The following is a 21,507-nucleotide window of genomic DNA, read 5'->3' as shown; positions in this document are numbered from 1 at the left end:
TGTGGTAAAATATGGGTGCGTAAGTCTGTGCCTCTTATTTTATTTTGCAATATAAATACCAAGCTTTTTATATGAAGCAAGATGAAATGTTGATGTTGGATTTTATTACTTTTGAGCTATTTGCAAACTACTTTTGAGGACTACTTAGTCTTTTTTATGCCTTTTAATAAAACTGTCATGTAACTGGAGTTATATTGATAATTGACAGTTGACATGCTGTTATGTAACATTGAAGTTTTAATGAACTTAAATGAATTTAAATTGTTTTCTTTGATGGTGAACTGTATCAAAAATCACTCTGTACCCAAGACTGATAAGCCAAATACCTTATTCTTCAATGCTGTTTGAAAAGTAAATCAAACACAAGGCATCTTTTTAAAAAAACAGTGGCTGTTGTGCCCTTTTGGAAGCTGGATGTTTTTTAGAAGTTTTCAGCTGCATATTTTTGTCTTCATAATAAAATGGGTTTTCATTTATTTGTTATGTAAGACATTGGATAATCTAAAATACTTATTAATAACAAAACAATGTTGGTAAATGTTAAGTAGAAAATTATGTAAGACAACTTTTAATATTTATATGATTATTTCTGAAGTTCTTCTAAATACCTTTTTATGGATGGTGTTGGCATGCCTGGGTGCCCTGGTAATACTGTATCCTCATACAAGAGGAAAATGACTGTACAGCGCATATGATATATGCAGGAGCTAGAATAGATGGATATGTTTTACTGTTTGCATTTAAAATGTTTTTTATTATAGTACTTTTTTTATTTTCCTTACCCTTTAAAGTATACTTACCATGCTTTCTATTTAAAAAAAAAAAAAGTAAATTAAAGATCCGAAGTAACAACTGAATGGTTAAGAAAGTAATGTGTCAGTGAGTGTTCTTTTGTTACTTAAACTATTGTTATAATGATAATTTCTTTATTCACCAGGTAATAATTCTTTTTTTTTTTGTTAAGAATTCTATGACTGCACTTATTGTAGCAGTGAAGGGTGGCTATACTGACTCAGTTAAAGAAATACTGAAAAGGAACCCAAATGTAAATTTAACAGATAAAGATGGAAATACAGCTTTGATGATTGCATCAAAGGAGGGACATACTGAAATTGTTCAGGATCTTCTTGATGCTGGAACTTATGTGAACATTCCTGATAGAGTGGGTAAATTTTCTTATCATAAATGTGGTTGTGCGTGTATATTTCTGTGTGTGTGTATTTTTTTTTAAATAAAGGAATATATGAGTGTATGCAGATTTGAGGATACAACATTCTTCTGTGTGGCGCGCTCATCTTTCTGCTACCTCGGGATATTTTTATATAGTGCTATTTTACAAGTATATTAATTAACAAGTGCTGCTGTTTAGAATACCTGCTCTGTAAAGGTAGACAAAAACCTAAAATTTTGACTTTTTTTCTAAGATGAAGCTATGAACTATTACTTAAGGTTTTTACTTTTTTCCTTTGGATTCCTTGAATTATCAATTTCTGTCTTCTACCATATGCCAGAGAATTGATCAGTCTTGTATATTTGTTTGTTGTATCTGTAACATGAGACTAATACTGAACTAACTTGCATGTTTTGGTTTTCTTGTGTATTAATATATGTAATAGTGCTGTTAAAACTGTAGAACATGGAATATTATTACAAACAAAAGGAATATATTTCTTTCAGTATCTACCTTCATCTTTTACAATGAAACTTTCTTTTTAGGAAACTTTTGCATATATTAGAGGAAGGGAAGAATAATAGGGTATATAGTATATTAGAGGAAGAGATTGGGACAACTAAATGTAACTGTTGACAGGTGCCCTGTGTATCTAAGCTGCTGTTGTAATACTCGGTGGAGGCAGTCAGTACAGTACAGGCAGTGACCAGAGCGTGAATCGACTCGCAAGGCACTCAAGCTTTTATTCAGTTGCCTTTGCAGAGGTACCTTGGGCTGTCCGTGCTGCCACCAGGATATTCAAGTTTTTCTGAAGTGGCAGATGCAGGCCGAGCACCATACCCTAGGGCATAATGAGAGCTTAGATACACGTGTGAAAATACCTAAATTCAGGTGCCTCTGTCAAAATGAGTACTTTATTTTAGAGCACCAATACAGTTTTGAGGTGGAATTCCTAGTCGTCCACACTTACCATAAATTTTTTGGGGTTGTAGAGGAGTGAGGAAAACCTCCCAATATCTGTTTTATAATTTAAAAACATGATTTTTGGCAGCTTTTTCCTATATTTCAAATGTCAACTAGTGTATTTCTCAGGTGGTTTTATACTGAGCCACAGTGTTGCGTGTAACAAAAAATTTAATCTCAAGCATTTACCAAAGCAAAACCTAAAATACTTCAGAAAATATATCCCTTCCCACCTCTTCTCTCACAAAATTCTACAGCTGTCCACTTTTATGCCCTTTGGAAAGGATAAATTACAACTTTTAGTACAGCTGATTGTATTCCAAAAATAAGTCAAATAATGATTAGTCTCACTTTCAGATACCAGGGTAGGTTTTTTGCTAAGGAAAGTTTCTTGTTTGGCAGTCAGCTATGCAGTGGCTGTGACTGATGGGAGAACTCTTCCTTAGCTTTCCAACTGAATTCTACAGTTATACTTATTTATATCTAGGTGTGTGGGTTTTTTTGTTTTTTTTTTCTCATTACTGTGATTTCCGAAAAATCCTGTGTGTCTCCTTTTTTCATCTGCCTCATGCGTTTGCTAAATGGATGGCATATATTTTTCCTACTTCATCACAGAAGAAGTATTAGAGCGGTAATTTCAGGATTTCATGTGCTAAAGTTCTGACATATCCTTAAGTAGCCACTCTGTTAAAATCAGATGCTTTAAACAGTATTTTAACTTTGTTTCATGTTTATGTAACCCCATTTACTACAGCAAATTTATTTTTAATAATTTATATGAGTTATTTGAGGTAAAGTTAGCCTTTTGTTTCTTTCTAACAGCATAGCATATGTAAACAGGATAATGGTCAAAAGTGTGCGCAAAAAAAAAAGGAAATTCTTCAAGATCTTTTGTCAGCTGTGAAACGGCTAAAGCAGAGAGCAGACAATCTTGACTGATTGTAAAGAGATTATTATTGTGGGCAGCTGGTCTTACTGTGAACATATAAAGCAGCTGAATTTTTTCGTATTTATTTATAATATGTGCTTCTTTTTTTTTTTCTAAGATAATAGTTTAAGCTAGACTCATATTTTAGGTGTTTGTTTTGCCATAAACATGTACTATTTCATCTTTTTGCAAAAAAAAAAAAAAAAACACCCAAACCCAAGAATATTTTTTTCCCTCATATACAGTATATGCAACCAGGGATATAAATAATTTTTTATATCTTTCTTTAAAATGATTTTAAGTTTCTTAATGAAAATGAGCACACTGTATATTTAGAGACTATAACTTATTTCATGGTATGTTTCTTTTTGTCAAATACTATTAACTCATCTTTGATGCTCTTTCACAATTTTTCCAGAGTGGAGACACTGTGCTGATTGGAGCTGTTAGAGGAGGTCATGTTGAAATTGTGAGGGCCCTGCTCCATAAATATGCTGATATAGACATTAGAGGTCAGGTAAGTACAATGATGTAAATGTTAGCGTAGTTCTTAAATAGGATGAGAATTTGAAAACCAAAGGAATTATACTATGTTTCTAACAACAAGGTTTTAAAAATTTGCTCAAAGTCTACTCTGCAGAGAAATCAGTTTCCCGTCAAACATTAAAAACAAAAAACATGCTGCTGTGTAATTTTTACGAATTAAGATGTATTTAATTATAATGACTTGTTAAACAGCCTTTTTTCTGGTTAATTTGTATAATAGTTGAAAAGCAAAAAATGTTAATTGAACTTATTTCACCACTACTACTGAACAGATTTACAAATATGAAATACTTTATTTTTACTATTTTACCATTGTTATTTTAGTATATAATATTTTTAACTTAATACCAAGGTTATATTAGAATATGAAAACCCTTCAATTATATCTGTTGTCAATGCTGTTTAGCCAGTTGTATTACTATGCTTGGTTTGTTGTTTTCTTTCAGTAAGTGTCTTTCCCGTAGTAAGCAGTATTGTTATTGACCTCTGTATTTTCTACCTACTCCTTCTTTCTTTTCTTTGTCCTTTGTATATGGTATTGTTTTTATTCTTCTACCAAAACCTCTATTGTTCAGCACAGTACTTGCTTTTATTGTTACATCCAGCTTTCTTTGTTTTTATTTTATTTATTTATTTTTTTATTGTTACGTTCAGCTCAGGCACACACGTTCTGCCAGGTTTGAACATTAAACTTCCTAGTTACTGATAGCTACAAAGATTTAGCGCTCAGTGTTGATGCAAAGCCTCTTTGAGAAGTCAAGATGTCTTTTAGTTTGGAGGAAAAGTAGTTTTTGGATCTTTTCTCTTATACGATTTCAGGCTTTCAATGGCAGGTTATGTCAGCTTCTTGCTGACATGGGTCTGAAAATTGGGAGCTTTTCAACATCTTGATATGTAATAGAAAAACAGCAAGAATACTGAAGCTTCTAAGAGGGGGAGGCTGTAACTTGTGGCTTCTGGCAGTGTGAGGATGGCCCTGTCCCTATTTGCAGCTGTTAATCTTGAGAATGCATTTGTGGCCCTGTTGACAGAGGAGGAGCAGGTACCATCACAGGAGGATTCTGGCTGTACGCTTCAGATCTTCAGAGTAGGACCAGTGGTATCAAAATCGGTGATAAGTGCTAGTGTTTAGTGACTTCACCCTGCGTGGCACAGCAGCACCTGTCTGAGAGTGAGATGTGTTTTTTTTTTCTCTGGGAGATTTGCTGCCTGCCCAGAGCCCAGATCTGTGATATTGCAGAAAGATTGCTGGGTCCTGTCTGGCCTTTCAACTGCTCTGTTCTTTGCTGCTCATTGATGTGGACACCAGTGATTCAGCCAGGGGAAACCTTGAGCAAATAAAATGTCACTACAGGACTCTGTGGGCCAGTATAGGGGGATACATCACAGGGCTGTGCTGCCATTCAGAGAGACCTGGACAGGCTGGAGAGCTGGGTAGAGAGGAACCTCATGAAGTTCAACAAAGGCAAGTGCAGAGTCCTGCACCTAGGGAGGAATAACCCCATGCACCAGTACAGGTTGGGAGTTGACCTGCTGGAAAGCAGCTCTGTGGAGAAGGACCTGGGAGTGCTGGTGGACACCAAGTTAAGCATGAGGCAGCAATGTGCCCTTGTGGCCAAGAAGGCCAATGGTATGCTGGGGTGCATCAGGAAGAGTGTTGCCAGCAGGTGGAGGGAGGTGATTCTCCCCCTCTACTCAGCCCTGCTGAGGCCACATCTGGAGTACTGCATCCAGTTCTGGGCTCCCCAGTACAAGAGGGAAGTGGCACTACTGGAGCAAGTCCAGCGAAGGGCCACAAAGATGATTAGGGGACTGGAGCATCTCTCTTATGAGGAAAGGCTGAGAGAGCTGGACCTGTTTAGCTTGGAGAAGAGAAGGCTGAGAGGAGATCTTATCAACGTGTACAAGTATCTGAAGGGAGGGTGTCAAGAGGATGGAGCCAGACTCTTTTCAGTGGTGCCCAGTGACAGGACGCGAGGCAATGGGCACAAACTGAAACACACAGTTCCATCTGAACATGAGGAAAAACTTCTTCACTGTGAGGGTGACAGAGCACTGGAACAGGTTGCCCCGAGAGGTTGTGGAGTCTCCTTCTCTGGAGATATTCAAAAGCCGCCTGGACGCGATCCCATGCAACGTGCTCTAGGTGACCCTGCTTGAGCAGGCGGTTGGACTAGATGATCTCCAGAGGTCCCTTCCAACCTCAATCATTCTGTGATTCTGTGAATGAGGGCTCAGCTGGTGTTCTCCTCAATCCTTCTGTTAAGGGGGAAAGGCCCAGCTATAAGCATCTGTCAGACCAGTGCCTGGCTGCGCAGGTGATATTGCCAGCAAGGATTCAGCTTCCGCAGTCTGGGGCCTTGTTGGAACCCACCTGACTGAGGGATGGAGGATGTGAAACCCATAGGACCAGAGAGGAAAGAAGTCTCTGACCAGCCCTGCTAAACTGATGAGCAGGGCTTTAAACTGAGTTTGTTCTGAAGCCCAGAGGTGGGAGAGGAAGAGCTACAAACCAAGGATGTAAGCAAGGGAGAAGACTGCAAGAGGGACTTTTACATTCCTCCATAGAAGCAGGTGTGTGTTCGGAGGCTTTCCTTAAATGTCTCTACCCAAATGACATCAAACAGAAGAGTCCAGGTGCAGTCACTAGGCAACAAGAAGACTGCAGTCAGAGAGACTTCCTGGGACAGCACAAATAATTGGAAAAATTAATGACATACTTGCACATCTGCAGATACCTTTAAACCAGGGGGAATTGTTAATATGATGAATGGGAGACCTCTGTTCTGGTGCTTTGTGTTGACTTCCATATCCATCCACTTTTACAGCTCTCCAGCTTGCATGGCCTGTTTTTTAGAAAATGACCAACCAACCCCTCCAGCCCCGCATAGAAGAGTTCTGTCATTAGGCTATACTATACAGGAGAGAGGGAATTAAAAAAAAAAAAAAAAAAAGTCTGGATGTGGTCAGTAGCTCTGTGTTCTAATAGGAGAAAAATTAAAAAAAAAAAAGACAGAAACATAACTATTACATAATAAAGGTAAAAAAAAAGACAGTACTCTGAAAAAAAGTTGTTTTATTTCATTAGGTAAGTTATCTGAATCACGAATGAACAAATATCCAAATATGGTTTTGGTAGATAAGGGTTTTGGAAACTGTTTCAAAATAAGTTGAATCTGCTGGGATTGTTAAAGCTCTTAATGTCTTTGTGCAGATTTTAAAAATAGGTTTGTCTACCCTAGCCAGATTTTAATATGGGTGACAATATTTCTTTCCTCCCCAAATTCCACGGAAGTACTAATTAGATTAGGTAGTATTTCCCTTTGTCCCAAACTGTGCTAAAATTTTGCTGTATAGTGTGCTGTTTTCAGTGTGGTGGTTGTATTTTATATTTGCCTTTGCAATTAATCCAATTGAATGAAAGTACTATTAACATCTGATACATTTTTTTTGTCTTTTTATAGGATAATAAGACTGCTTTGTATTGGGCAGTTGAGAAAGGAAATGCCACAATGGTGAGGGATATCTTGCAATGCAACCCTGATACTGAAACATGTACGAAGGTAACTGTTGATTATGGGCGTGATTTTATTTTATTTAACATCTGTTCTTTTCTCCACTCCTCTGTAACTTTAATCATCATACCAAATTCTATTTTTGTTAACTGTGGAAACTGCGCATGCCATTTTAAAAATAAATAAATAAAATAAAATAAATCACATGTTCTTTCCAAGTTACACAGTCTATTTTCAGTAATGTTCCCTTTGATAAACATCACTTTCTACTAAAACTCAGTACAGAATCTGTGAATACTTTCCCTCAGCAACGTTGACATTAAACACAATAAGGGCTAGAAAGTAGGCGCTAGTGGAAAGTGAAAGAGACTTCTGATATTACTAACTAGAAAGTTCTGACCACTATTCATTGCATATACAGGAGTAAAAAAATGGAGGAAATATAGCAGTGAATTAACTCGTTGTTCCAATCTGTTCTTATATCTCTTCTGTCGCAGTCTCTCCTCAGATCTCTTGTATTTTATCTGCATCTTCTCTTTCTCTATTCAATACTTATTAACAAAAATGTGTATTGTGCACAGTGATTCTAATCGATCTTGATTATGGTGTTTGTGATACTTCTTTGAGAACATATGCACTGAAGTATTGTTACCTGTGTAGTAACATTTTTTGTTGAAAAAATACTCTTAAAAGTTAAGAATTTAATTTGTTACACTATCATTAGTCTTTGCTTGTTTTTGAGTATAAATGGAAGAGTTTTTTATTAGGCCTACTTTTCACTTTTAGGATGGAGAAACACCACTTATAAAGGCAACCAAGATGAGAAATATTGAGATAGTAGAGCTCCTTCTGGACAAAGGAGCTAAGGTTTCTGCTGTAGACAAGGTAAAGAATGTTTGTTAACTTATTTCAGTATGTTTAATCCTTTTAGTTTTGCAGGAGAATTTTGTAGTGAGTTGTCAAGGCTGAACCAAGAGTAGTTTTTTCTTCGTTTATTTTGTTTTGTTAGAGGTGGGATAGGAATCATTCTATTTTCTGGAAACCATTCATACCTTATCTTTTATTTTTAGATTTTTCACTATAGCCATGTAACTCTTAAAATTATGATGTTAAATACAACATTAATTTTACAAAAGGAACACAATAATGGGATCTGAGTTTTCAGCTTTACCAGTCCTTGATTTCTCCTTTGACCAAAATGAGATGGAGTTTGAGCCAGATGGAACTGGAAATTGCAAATGATTGCTTTTGTTCTGAAAAATGTTAAATCTGCCACAAATAAACAGTGGTTGGGCTGTGGTTGTTTGTTTTTGTTTTACATTTTTGAACTCGACTATGCTGATTATTCTAGATCAAGTTTAGTTTGAAAAAGGTAGATAAAATTTTCTTTTGTTTATTTTTTGTTTGTTTTTATTTTGCTAAAAGTCAGATATGGGTGCCACAGAACAATGGGACTGAAGCTAGAACTGGTTATTGTTCCGTTTTATATTCTTATATGACAGTTGTTGAACAAGCTGATTTTTGTTTAGGTCAGACATGTTTCATTGCTAATAAAGTAACACATATTTTGATACAAAAAAATTCCAGTATTTGGTGTTTAATTGTTTATGGACTTGATTACAGATAGCTCATGCTTAGTCCATACCAGAAAGCCAGTTGCTTGCCTCTGATTTAATTTTTCTGTGGTAACAAACAAAGTACAGATCCATGGCTTAGTCTCCCATAGGCTCAGTAATTAAGAAGATCAGAATACTTAAAAGAAAAAAAAAAAAGTTCATTCCCACCATTAGTATTTTGAACTTTTGTTTGTATTAGGATGCTTTCAGTAATATGAAAAGAAAAGCATCCATGTCAGGAATAAGAATTTAGTTCTGCCTTATCACATGTCTTTTTTAAAACATTGGTAGTGCTGCTTTGAGTAAAAAAAAACATTTGCTGTAAGGTGTTAATAGTATTAAGAATTCCTTAAAATGTATTTCAAGTAAGTAACACATCTATAGTGATGTGGAACATATGGTCCATTCATAATCTTACTAATTCGTGTTAGGTATTACTAGTTTTTCACTTAATTGCAGAGAGGAGATACTCCACTTCATATTGCCATTCGTGGAAGAAGCCGTAAACTTGCTGAACTACTCTTAAGGAATCCAAAAGATGGTAGATTGCTTTATAGACCCAACAAAACAGGAGAAACACCTTACAATATTGACTGTAGCCACCAGAAAAGTATTTTAACACAGATATTTGGAGCCCGTAAGTATAAGTATTTCTCTTTTCTTCAGATCTAAACTTAGATTGAAGAAAACAAAGCTTATTTTAATGAGATAAATGATTAAAGGAATAACTTTCTCCTATATTGTTTTTAATTCACTTGTAGATTAAGAATCCAATTTATTCAATTCTATATTTAAAACTGGAAGAGTTCAGATTTTTTTAAATGTTGTGTTTAATGGGAGATATTAAAAAAAAAAACCTTTGTCATTCCAGAATTCTAACATAGGTAGAATGTGCGTTTGTATTTGACCTATGCCCTTTGACACGGTGTATGGTGCAACTTATGTTGATGTTTTTGTTTTTACTTTGACTTTGCTTATATAAGAATTATTTTCTTCAGCTTGCTGTGTTTTGAGATTTGGTTTTGGGTCTTATACTAAGCTGTATTAATTTTGATAATTATATAACATTTTGTAGGGGTGATTTAAAATTCCTTTGAGCAAGGATGTATGAATAATAGCTATTAAGTGGGAAGAATATGTATACAAATATAGGTAAACATGTCATGATTTCATGTATGGAAACTGTCGTATGAAAAAAATTTCTTAAAAAAAAAAAAAGGTTCTATAGGAGTATTTCTGTTACAGGGCACTTGTCTCCCACGGAATCTGATGGTGACATGCTGGGGTATGATCTCTACAGCAGTGCTTTGGCTGATATTCTTAGCGAACCAACCATGCAGCCACCTATCTGTGTAGGGTTGTATGCACAGTGGGGAAGTGGAAAATCTTTTCTTCTCAAGAAACTGGAAGGTAAAATTTGACTCAGCCTTTCTTATAGGTACAGATCCATACTATGGATAGCATCGCATGGGAGTTACTATATTTGCAACAGCCGTTGATCCATGTAGAGTTGTATCCCATACCTGTTTCTGTAGCAAAACAGTTTAAACTTTAGTGTAGTCAGTACATCCATTGGTTGGTTATTTATTCGTTTATATGGTATCAAGACAATCTTTGAGTATTGCTGTCTGTTATCCTGTGGGCTTCCTTCAGCAGTAAATCCACTTTTCTAGGTACTGCTGAAACTTTAGTTTGGAATGTGATTTTTTTTGTGTGTGTGTGTTTTGGATCAGGTTTAGACCTCCTTTGCTGCAGTATTTATTGTGCTTCCTGCATCTCACGCATCTTTTTTAGAAGTTTAAGAACAAATTCTAGACTTTTTTTTTTCTTCTCAATACTGTATTTTCTCTGGTACTGATTCTCTTCCCTTTCTCCCCTTTATTTACTTTGAGCTTTTTGAACTTTCTGAAATGACATAAATAGGGAAGCAAATGCAGTAATTGGAGAGTCATTATTAACTCAGGTGTATACATACACCATTCTAAATATTCTTTCATAGTGGAAATAAGCATCTTATTTAAAATTTTAGCTATTTCTGACAAAGGATATTTTCCTGAGATGTTTCAGTATAATTCAAAATATTTAACCACTCTGATCTTTATTATTTTCTGCTTTAAAAAAAAATGATGTTAGTCAAAATGGGGTCTCTCCATTCACTTTGTTTACCTCATGCTGCATATCATGAAGAAAAGTGGCGTGCATTGTTGACTATGATGTTTATTTTTAACTTTTCTGCTTTTAAAACACCTAATAGTTTTCAGTATTTTCACACTCTTCCCCAATCATCTTTTTATTCTACATTTTGTATTTTGTATTTCCTCTTTCAGTAGATCCTAAATACATTTTTCAGGAATTCCTGTTTGAGTAAACATGAATCAAGAAACAGAAATAAATACTTAACTATTTTACATAGTAATATATATGATGATTTCATGTATGTGGTGCTAATTTCAGTAATGGATTACTTTTTTTGGACAGGAAAGATTTCTTTTTCTTAGTGTCACAAATATGTGTTGTAAGCTATTGAAGGAGCATAGACAATGTCATGGCTTTAATATGCCTTTAAAAATAGAAAATCTGCAGCAAACGGTGCAAGAATTATATATTTGAAAGGTTTCATTTATTGCACGGATGAAAATGAATTTTTTCATTAATGCTTGAATCCCTCTTCAAACAGTATTCTCTTTCATTTTTGTTGGAAATTAGTAACAGGGAAAAGTCACAAAGTTGAGGCAAAAGCAAGTACTTTTCTTCAGAAATAAGGATGATTAAAATACCTCTTTTGCTTTCTGTTCTAGAATGGTTTAACATATTAACTCTTTTTGTGTTTTAGATGAAATGAAAACTTTTGCAGGACAGCAAATTGAGCCTCTGTTCCAGTTCTCCTGGCTTATTGTATTCCTCACGCTTTTGCTGTGTGGAGGTTTGGGTTTATTGCTTGCTTTCACAGTGGATGCAAAGCTTGGAATAGCAGTGTCACTCAGCTTATTAGCAGTTCTCTATATATTCTTTGGTAAGTCTGCTAGTTGATATAACATTTTTAATGATATTTTAAAATCTATTTTTAGAATTCAGTACTTTCTCTTTTGTAAACATACTTCATGATTCAGAAAAAATATTAAGTGGTTTTTAATAGAAAATAGGATCCCTGATGATCTTTTCTTGTGTTTTACATATAATTTGTGAGAGGTTGTTTTTGAAAACAAAGCAAAATTTTGTAAAGAAACTTCATTATTTTGCTTTTAATCCTGTTTTTTAGCGATAACCGTTACTCAGTTATTCATTCAACTTGTTTTACACAACTCCATGCCTTACCTGTTCAAACTTCATGATTATTTCAGTTGTGAATATTGATAAAAATATATCTTAAAAAATGTTTGTTTCCAGCTGTAATTTACTTTGGTGGCCGAAGAGAAGGTGAGAGCTGGAACTGGGCCTGGGTATTAAGTGCAAGGCTGGCAAGACATATTGGGTATTTAGAGTTGCTTCTCAAACTCATGTTTGTGAACCCACCAGAATTACCAGAACAAACCACTAAAGCTTTACCGGTCAGGTTAGTTGTTTCACTTATTTACTCTTTAATAAATCAACTTCACACTGAACTTTTCAAACTGTACATATGAATGTGTATATTTATCTTCCCCTGAGATGCTGTTGAGGTTTCTCTGTGGAAAATAGTAGCCTTAGAAGAAGATTTAGTTAAGTTTTTCAGTGTGAAGGTACTAGCGGTGTTTTGGTACTAATCTCTGTTCATGCCAAAATCAGTGAAGCAATGCTTTTGAGTATTAGTGTTTTTGACCGTCATGCTAATACAAATTTGTAACAGACAAAATATGATTTTAGTTTCTGGTATAACTTACCATATATTATGTTTAATGTTTGTTTCATTGATTATTACTGCTGAGCTCCCCCCCACACACTGTAAGTAGAGCATCGGACTGGTCATAGCTTCTAGTTTACCTGACAGTAAGAAAACTTACACCATGTGATTTATGGTTTTGTTTACTTCTGTCATTTAGAAACTTTTGTTTTAGCCCTGTGGTGTTATTAGGTGCTATTATGTGATCTTGTTCTTTTGTATATGTGTGTTGTGTGTGTGGTTTTTTTTTTTTTTTTAATTAATCATAAGTACTGCAAATGCCTCAGAATGCAATTTTTAAAATAGCTGAATTATGTTTTGGGATCATAACAGTATTTTTTTTATACTTTTATTGCTGACTGAAGTACCATTAACGATGTGCCTATTTTTATCTTTCTTAAAAATCAAGTTTTAGAATAGGAGATGGGGCAGAGAAATTGATAAAAGGGAGAGAAATAGATAAATAAATACTTAATTTTTCTTTTTTAATCTCTATATGAAATTTAAGTATTTTACTTTTTATCCTACTTGGTCTTCCATCTGCAGATATGCAGGAAGATTTTTATTCTGGTTGCCAGAAAACTTTTGTTTTCTCTCTTTCAGATTTTTGTTTACTGACTACAATAGACTGTCCAGTGTAGGTGGAGAAACTTCATTGGCTGAGATGATTGCTACCCTCTCCGATGCATGTGAAAGGGAATTTGGTTTCTTAGCAACAAGGTTATTTCGAGTTTTCAAGACAGAAGATACACAAGGTTTTTATTACCTCAGTGACCTTTCTGATTATTCCATTTCATTGCACTGTTACCAGGAATTCTGTTCTTCACATTATAAGCTTTTTGAAACTAACTTTTCACCATGCAGAAATTCATATAGAATTAGGGGAAACCTTCCATTGTCCTAGAGAGAAAAATGTCCTTTTTTATAATATCAGGATAATATTTTCCCTTACGTATAGCTGTTGGAAGTTTTAATGGAAATGAGTATTTGTATTACAACCTTCTATATGCAATGTGGTATTTTCCTTAGCAATTAAATCATTGTCTCTGAGTCAAATTAAGGGTGAGGTATACCTTTGTGTTGTGCTAAGACAAATTTCTCTTCAGTGTATTAGCTTTTTCATTCAGAGTTTCTCCATTGTTTGTGAAAGTTTTAGTATGTAGGAAAGGCCAAATAATAATCTCAGGTGGTAGCCTGTAATTTCAGTTTAATTCTCCAGTGCCATTATTATTATTTGATTACCTACACATCACGTTTTAGTTTAAAAGCAGGCAGTTACCTAACTGATTTCTTATGGTTTACTTACATAAATACACTTTAATGACACATCTCACAAAAGGGAAGATCTTACTGATGAGAATCCTACTTAAAGATCATTTGCATTTTTTGTTGATTTCTTGAAACAATGGAAGTAATATGTAGATTAAAGGAATGTCTCTGCTTCATTGTTTCCAAGAATTTTGGCAAATTTAGACCTTATTTTTAAAGTCTGTGTAGCTGGGTAGTAACATTGAAGTAACCTTTTATGCAAGCTAGTGTTTTGTGAAAAGTATTCAGAATAATAAACTGTTATACTTGCCTGTAAATTTTGCATTGGTTTTAACAGAAAGTACTTGTTTTATAGGTAAAAAGAAATGGAAGAAAACTTGCTGTCTCCCATCCTTTGTGATTTTCCTATTCATATTGTCTTGCATAGTTTCTGGGATTGCTCTGCTGGCAATTTTTAACGTAGAACCAACAAACATGACAGTGAATGCTGTTCTTATATCAGTTGCATGTGTTGTTGGTTTGGCCTTTATCTTGAACTGTCGCACCTGGTGGCAAGTGATGGATTCAGTTTTAAATTCTCAAAGAAAACGTCTTCACAATGCAGCCTCCAAGCTTCACAAGTTAAAAAGTGAGGGGTTCATGAAGGTAAGCATTTATATAAATTAGCCATTTAAAAACAAAACAAAACAAATCCCAAACCCAAACTGTAAACTTGTAGCCTTCTTAAGATGTGGTGCCATTAGTTTCATCAGGCCAAGTCTCTCAACAGTAGAATAAGTTTTGGCAAGTTTTTACGGAAGGGGAACATTTCTGCTCCACTGAAAGTTATGCTTAGTGTACATGATCCATGTTTGCTCAACTGGGAATGTTAACTTTGGATTGTATTTTCAGTTTCTGATTTTATTTTTGTTAAGAGGAAAATATTAAGAAAACAGTTGTTCTAAATGATCTATATTAGGTAAAAGCTTACTTACGATCATAAGACTAGAAAGAGTAACTTCTGCAATATTATAAAGGTGAAAAAACATGCCTAACTGGCTGTCTATAAGACCTCTTTACTAAGAAAAGAATGATAGCATTGAAAGGACATTCCAGAAGAGTTCAAATATTTCATGAAAAATGGTAGAAAATATTATTGTTTTGTTGGGTTAACGTAGCTGTTCAAAAACAACCCCCCCCCCAAAAAAAAACCAACAACAAAAGAACAGCAGAAAACATCAGACTGTCATCAAATATCCCGTCTGTCCCTGTTTGAAGATTAACTCTTAATATCATGACAGTGACTTCTGTAGATTACAGATAATGTAACCTTAATGTAATTATTGTACAGCTTCTTCCTACATTTAGGTAGCACAAAAGACCTTATCTGTATCTGTCTTCATTATTCCTTGCCAATTGATTTTTGAATGGGACTCAGCTTGTACAACTTTAGACATTAAAAAATTAGGCTTGCCCTTTGCGATCAAAGGAGAGAAATGTTCATTTCCAGATTGTGTGATTCGTATGACTTATCTCTTCTTTAATGTGCACATTCAAGATGAACCTAGTGATGAATAGATCAGATTTAAATGTCTAGCTTTTGGTTGCTAAAATTAGGGCAGATGAATTCCACCTGTGCTTCTTTATAAAGGACAGTTGTTATATGTCTAATTTGATGTTGAAGAATTTAAAAATCTTCAGATTCTAAGAGCATGAATCATGAGCAGGAATGACTGAGCGTGAAAGTAATGAAATAAATACCTTGGATGGAAGGCAGATACAAAATTTTAGTACATGTTTTATGCAAAGCAATTGTATGGAATTAGCAGAAGCTACATATTCTTGTTTGCTTACTGTTGAAATATTGATTTACAGTATGGAATACTACTTTATTTCTAAATAGAATTGTAATGGAATTTAAGGACAAGATGTTACATTAAAATGAAATATACTGTTTTGCTGTACATTTCTTTGCATGTAGAAAATATAAAAATGATATTTTAGGACTATTTCACTTTGGGGAAAGTTCAGTATTTATAAACATTTTTTCTTCTAGTCTTATTGAAGTATTTTGGGGGTAGGTAGCAATCTGTAAAAGGAATTGTATGCATTTTTTGTGAGGTTTAAATACTGTAGAAATGTCTTTCCTTCTCTGCTTTTCGTTTTTGTAGGTTCTGAAATGTGAAGTGGAACTGATGGCCAAAATGGCAAAAACCATTGACAGCTTCACTCAGAATCAGACAAGGCTTGTTGTAATTATTGATGGATTGGATGCTTGTGAACAGGACAAAGTTTTACAGATGCTTGATACGGTGAGTTGGATCATATTATAGGGGTGATCTCTGGTTTTCTGTCTTCTATAAATGGGCTCAGCTACTTCTAGTAGCCATGTATTTGCCATAGGAGGAAGATAGATATACAGAGTCTCTCTGTATTATAGTCATTTTCTTAATGATCTGGCATAGCTGTAGTACTAAGTCAGGACTTTAAACAACTGAGAATAAAGTCCCAGTAGAGCTGTAAGACTATACATGCTATGCCTGCTGTAATATGTTTTGAAATCTTAAGATGTAAATCACTGAAAATTAGTATCTTGTTAAAACAAACATTGTTTGGAGAGGTTTTTCATGCTTTATTTTAGGTGAAAAATACTTAAATGCTTAATGTTTGTGTGGGGTTAAGGCATTATTGCATAATATTTTCTTGGTGATGACTTTTTTTATAACTGCTTCTGATAATGAGTCAAGTATGCTTATTTCTAATTGTAGATAAGTACCTAAGAATAGATACTGCATACTGAAAAAAAAGATCTCTGTACATCCCTTGTCCTTTCAAGTTTTAACTAGAACGGAATGAATATAAAATGTTGAGTCAAAGATATTTAAGTGACCACAGTTAACAAGGCTTACTGTCTGCTTTCTTACAGGTGCGAGTCTTGTTTTCGAAAGGCCCATTTATTGCTATTTTTGCAAGTGACCCACACATTATTATAAAGGCTATTAACCAAAATCTTAATAGTGTTCTACGTGATTCAAACATAAATGGACATGATTACATGCGAAATATAGTCCATTTGCCTGTTTTTCTGAATAGCCGTGGGCTTAGTAACGCAAAAAAGCTGATGGTAGCTTCAACAACCAATGGAGATGTTCCTTATGCAGATAGTGCAGGTAAGGTTATACAGGAGAATTATATGTAAGTTACAAAAGCAATGATGATAAAAATCTATTTTTTAGAACAAACTATTTAAATAATTGGCAGATCATTAATGATACTTTATAGCTCAAAGAAACACATATGAATGGAGAAAATGCTTAAAAAAAAATTTTTTTTAAATAGGATTACACGAAGAAGTTGACAGGAGAGTTTCTCAGAACAGTCTCGGAGAGATGACCAAGCTTGGTAGCAAAACTGCTCTTAATAGACGGGTGAGAAAGATTTTTAGAGTAAATGGAATACTGTTAATCTTTTACTTTTCTTTTACATTTTTCACTATGTCAGCTTCAAAGATTTAAGCAGACCTTTCCTATGAAATCAACACAGATGGTCCATGTAGGAGAAGTACCTCCTAAAATCAGTAGGCTGATGCTTTACTAGAGAGGAAGAGGTTGGATCACCAAAGCATTCTGTTCCACAAACACTTAAATTCAGGAATGGTTGGAATGTCCAAGCTCTCTGCAAATGCTGAGATGAGACAGCATCTTGGTAGTAGCTCTTATCTGTGTATATATGTATTTTTTGGATATCTGTGTATAAGCCCAGTATCATCTGATCTTAGGCTGTTGCTACATGGGGCAATAATCAAGCAAATCAAGGAATTTGGAATATTATGGTGCTAGACTTTTACTGCAGCATGTCCACCACACTTTCTCTTGCATTATCCTTTCTGTTCTGTCTCCCCAGCTCTACACAGTACCACAAAGTTGGTCAAATAAAATGGAAATATCATATGCATATTCTGATTATTACATTGCTAAAGCAAAATAAATTCCGGTAAATATTTTTATGGTATTTCAGTTCAACCTCACAGACACTTGCTCACAAAGGTTCTAACTTTAGAAGCAAGTAAAATTGAAGTCTTCCAAATAGATACAGGTTTTTGACATTAATCAGTATTCCTTACTTTTCTGTTTAATTATCAGGATACTTACCGAAGACGACAAATGCAACGTACCATTACTCGCCAGATGTCTTTTGATTTGACCAAGCTTTTGGTTACAGAGGATTGGTTCAGTGATATCAGTCCTCAGACCATGAGAAGATTGCTTAATATTGTTTCTGTGACAGGTGAGCCTGGCACATGTTTGCGTACAGTAAATAGTACTGTCTTTAGGTTGGTTACAGTTCCATCACATTCAGTTTTTAGTGTGCAAACTAAATTTAACAGGTGAGTCAATTTACTATCAATGTGTATTGAAAATAGAACTCAAGCATTATTCTCAAATATATGTTGATTTTGAAAATCTTTCTGAAGCAAAAACTCTCCTAGAGTGCTAGCAAAATGTGAACAGATAGCTTCTAAGCTATTATTTATAAGTACAATTAAAAAAAAATCTTCAATAATACTTAATTGTTGATGTCTCATTGAAGTTAGTGACTAGGCTCCAGCTGAACTTCATACCACTAATCCCAACCACTAATGTGTCCCATTTGGGGGGGATCACTACTGAGGTCAGTACTGTTTAATATCTTCATTAATGACCTGGATGATGGGACCGAGTGCACCCTAAGCATGTTTGCAGACAATACAAAGCTGGGAGAAATGGCTGATGAACAAGATGGTTGTGGTGCCATTCAGAGGGACCTCAGCAGGCCGGAGGAATGGGCAGAGATGAACCTTATGAAGTTCAAGAATGGGAAGTTCAGAGTGCACCTGGGAGGAATAATCCTGTCCTGATGTACAGTCTGAGGCTGACCAGCTGAAGGACAGCTTGGCAGAGAAGGACCTGGGAGTGCTGGTGGACAAGTTGACCATGAGCCAGCAATGTGCCCTTGTGGCCAGGAAGGCCAACAGCCTCCTGGGCTGCATTAGGCAGAGTGTTGCCAGCAGGTTGAGGGAGGTGATCCTTCCCCTCTGCTCAGCCCTGCTGAGGCCACACCTGGATTGCTGTGTCCAGCGCTGGGCTCCCCAGTACAAGGAAGACATGGACATACTGGAGTGAGTGCAGCAAAGGCCCACAAAGATGATGCATCTGTCATGTGAGGAGAGTCTGAGAGACCTGGGACTGTTTAGCCTAGAGAAGAGAAGGCTCAGGAGGCTCTTATCAATGTTTATAGAATCTGATGGGAGGGTGTAAAGAAGACAGAGCCAACCTCTTTTCATTGGTGCCCAATGAGGCAATGGGCACAAATTGAAAGGCAGGAAATTCCACTTAAACATAAGAAAACACTTCTTCACTGTGAAGGTGACTGAGCACTGGAATAGGTTGCCCAGAGAGGTTGTGGAGTCTCCATCCTTGGAGGTACTCAGAACCTGACTGGACGTTGTCCTGGGCAGCCTGCTCTAGGAGACCCCGCTTGAGCAGCGGGTGGCATGAGATGATCTCCAAAGGTCCTTTCCAACTCCAGCTATTCTGTGATTCTGTGAAATTTTACTGAGCTTACTATGGTATAATTTACCAATAATACTAGCAATAAAAGATTATGTTAAGTAACCTGGCTTTCTAGGATAACATTTAGTACTTATGTAAAAAAAACAAAACAAAAAACCTCTTAATTTTCTAATGAGAGCTGTATCATTTAAGAGAATCTTATGAATAAAGCTGTCACAGATATAGAAATATTGCAATTGCCACTATGCAGACAAAGCATGGGTTCAACTGGCTTGGCATCAGATTCAGCCTCAAGTGAATGTAGCTGTATTGCCTACAGTGGGTGTAGTTAAGAAGTCAGCCTGTCACAGTTTCATGGCACATAGCTGGAGCTAATGAACTTGCTGCAACCATCTTGGGTCCCTTAAGAGTGTTTGCTTTCCAACAGGTGCACAGAGTAATAATATAGGCTAAACTTGAGCTGAGTCCTGCAGATCCATTCAGGTTGTGGAGACCTGCTTCAGCAGTATCACTCTCCAATTTAACATTGCACTTCTGGGAGAACTTATTTCCAGCATGGCCCACGTCAGTGGAATTGGTTTAGGTTTGTTAAGTGCCAAGGTGATGATCATCACAGCAGGAAGTGTGATACAAAGACATAGGAGTATGTCTCTGAGCTAAGACTCAGCTCTGGCCAACCAGCTGGGGTGACACTGAGTGGCTGGTTGTCTCTGCAGTTGCATTCCTGGTGCTTGCATTATCTGGATTATCCTAATGTCCCTTCACTCAGATTACGACGAGTTGAATGTAAATACTTTTTCTAAACTAAGTAAAATAACCCATGGTGTTATTTTTATTCCACTATATTAGTGCTAGTAATTAATAGAAGAGCTTTAAGGTCTTTAATTCCCCCCCCCCCCGTTGATCTTTACATCTAGTGATCATTTATATGTGACAATAGACATAGAATTCTGAGCTAGTCTTCCAAATAAATGTGCAGTCTCTTAGCACTGTCATTACAGTTTGTAGCGCAAAATGTCTGTTTCTGGCAAATTATAGTGCAGATGTGAAAGTATACCAAAAGCACAAACTGTTAGTTACCAGATGTAAAAATAGAACTGCAAGAACACTTTTAGCTTACAGTATTCTTTGGTTACATATGGTAAGTCCATGAAGAGCTTCATGAGTAGAGCCTTCAGACTATTAATTATATGTCACGTCGACAATCTTAACGCTGTTTTAGCAAAAAATTGCTGAAACTTGAAATACACAAACCACAGCATTAACTTAAGTCATTCATTCTTTTTCTACCTTTTAAAATGTGCTTTATTCTTAAACCTTGCCTTATTAACTGAAAACTGCCTATTGTTTACGGCTTTGAATTTTGCTTTATTCACTAAGGTGGCAGCTGTATCTTTACTTACTTTGACTATGATATTTCATCTCCCAGTATGCAAGAACAGTACTAACATAGCTTTCATTTTTAAGTGGAAAATTCAGTGCTGTGTGAACTTCTATGTTGAGTTTTGTTGTAGTAACTTAAGGTTCACCTTAACAGGATGATGGTAATTAGTGTTTAATCTGGAGTAGAAGTTGACAGTTTTGGAGAGTCTCATGTTTTGACCAGTATCTGCAAGAATTTTTATTAGATTGTCAAATTATATTTTTAGATGTGCTGTGAGATGAATTTGAACTTTGAGCTAAAAATGTAATACCAGGAAGTTCACACATCAGGTTAGTGGACTTACATAGCTGCTACTTTGACAAAAAGATTTTTTCTTTTTGAAAGATACAGACCAAAAAATTGTGTTTCTTTCCTCCTCCTGTGTTATACTCAGGTCGTTTATTGAGAGCTAATCAGATCACATTCAATTGGGATAGACTGGCTAGTTGGATCAATCTCACAGAGCAGTGGCCATACAGAACATCGTGGCTCATACTACATCTTGAAGAGACTGAAGGTGTTCCAGATCAGCTGACTTTAAAAACCATTTATGAGAGGTAGGCATTATTCTAGGAGTCACATACACTTTCAATGATTGAAACTGTATTCATTATTAATGATTATTAGAATAACATGGCTTTCTAACAGCTACCAAGTTGTAATCTAAAATTCCTACAATCTTACTC

The 21,507-nt window shown here is 35.5% G+C and overlaps 1 protein-coding gene across 3 annotated transcripts in view; it reads left to right on the top strand.

Annotated features, from left to right (window-relative positions):
• KIDINS220 (kinase D interacting substrate 220) overlaps positions 1–21,507 on the top strand; it is an 85,950-nt gene that overhangs the window by 20,787 nt on the left and 43,656 nt on the right. Inside the window, exons 8-22 of one of the 3 annotated variants that reach the window (XM_067294267.1) lie at positions 965–1,162; positions 3,481–3,579; positions 7,073–7,171; positions 7,910–8,008; positions 9,199–9,376; positions 9,985–10,149; positions 11,573–11,752; positions 12,127–12,292; positions 13,202–13,353; positions 14,223–14,512; positions 16,018–16,158; positions 16,773–17,016; positions 17,186–17,274; positions 17,989–18,133; positions 21,216–21,378. In XM_067294267.1, the coding sequence (XP_067150368.1) occupies positions 965–1,162; positions 3,481–3,579; positions 7,073–7,171; positions 7,910–8,008; positions 9,199–9,376; positions 9,985–10,149; positions 11,573–11,752; positions 12,127–12,292; positions 13,202–13,353; positions 14,223–14,512; positions 16,018–16,158; positions 16,773–17,016; positions 17,186–17,274; positions 17,989–18,133; positions 21,216–21,378 (2,408 nt within the window). The remainder of the gene's footprint in view (positions 1–964; positions 1,163–3,480; positions 3,580–7,072; positions 7,172–7,909; positions 8,009–9,198; positions 9,377–9,984; positions 10,150–11,572; positions 11,753–12,126; positions 12,293–13,201; positions 13,354–14,222; positions 14,513–16,017; positions 16,159–16,772; positions 17,017–17,185; positions 17,275–17,988; positions 18,134–21,215; positions 21,379–21,507) is intronic. The other 2 variants (XM_013955056.2, XM_067294266.1) reach the window with 2 other exon arrangements.

The sequence above is a fragment of the Apteryx mantelli genome, chromosome 3 (genome assembly GCF_036417845.1).
Source record: "Apteryx mantelli isolate bAptMan1 chromosome 3, bAptMan1.hap1, whole genome shotgun sequence".
In the NCBI taxonomy this organism is placed as follows: Eukaryota; Metazoa; Chordata; class Aves; order Apterygiformes; family Apterygidae; genus Apteryx; species Apteryx mantelli.
Note: the sequence above shows the minus strand (reverse complement) of the source record. Positions and strands in the feature narration are given on the sequence as shown.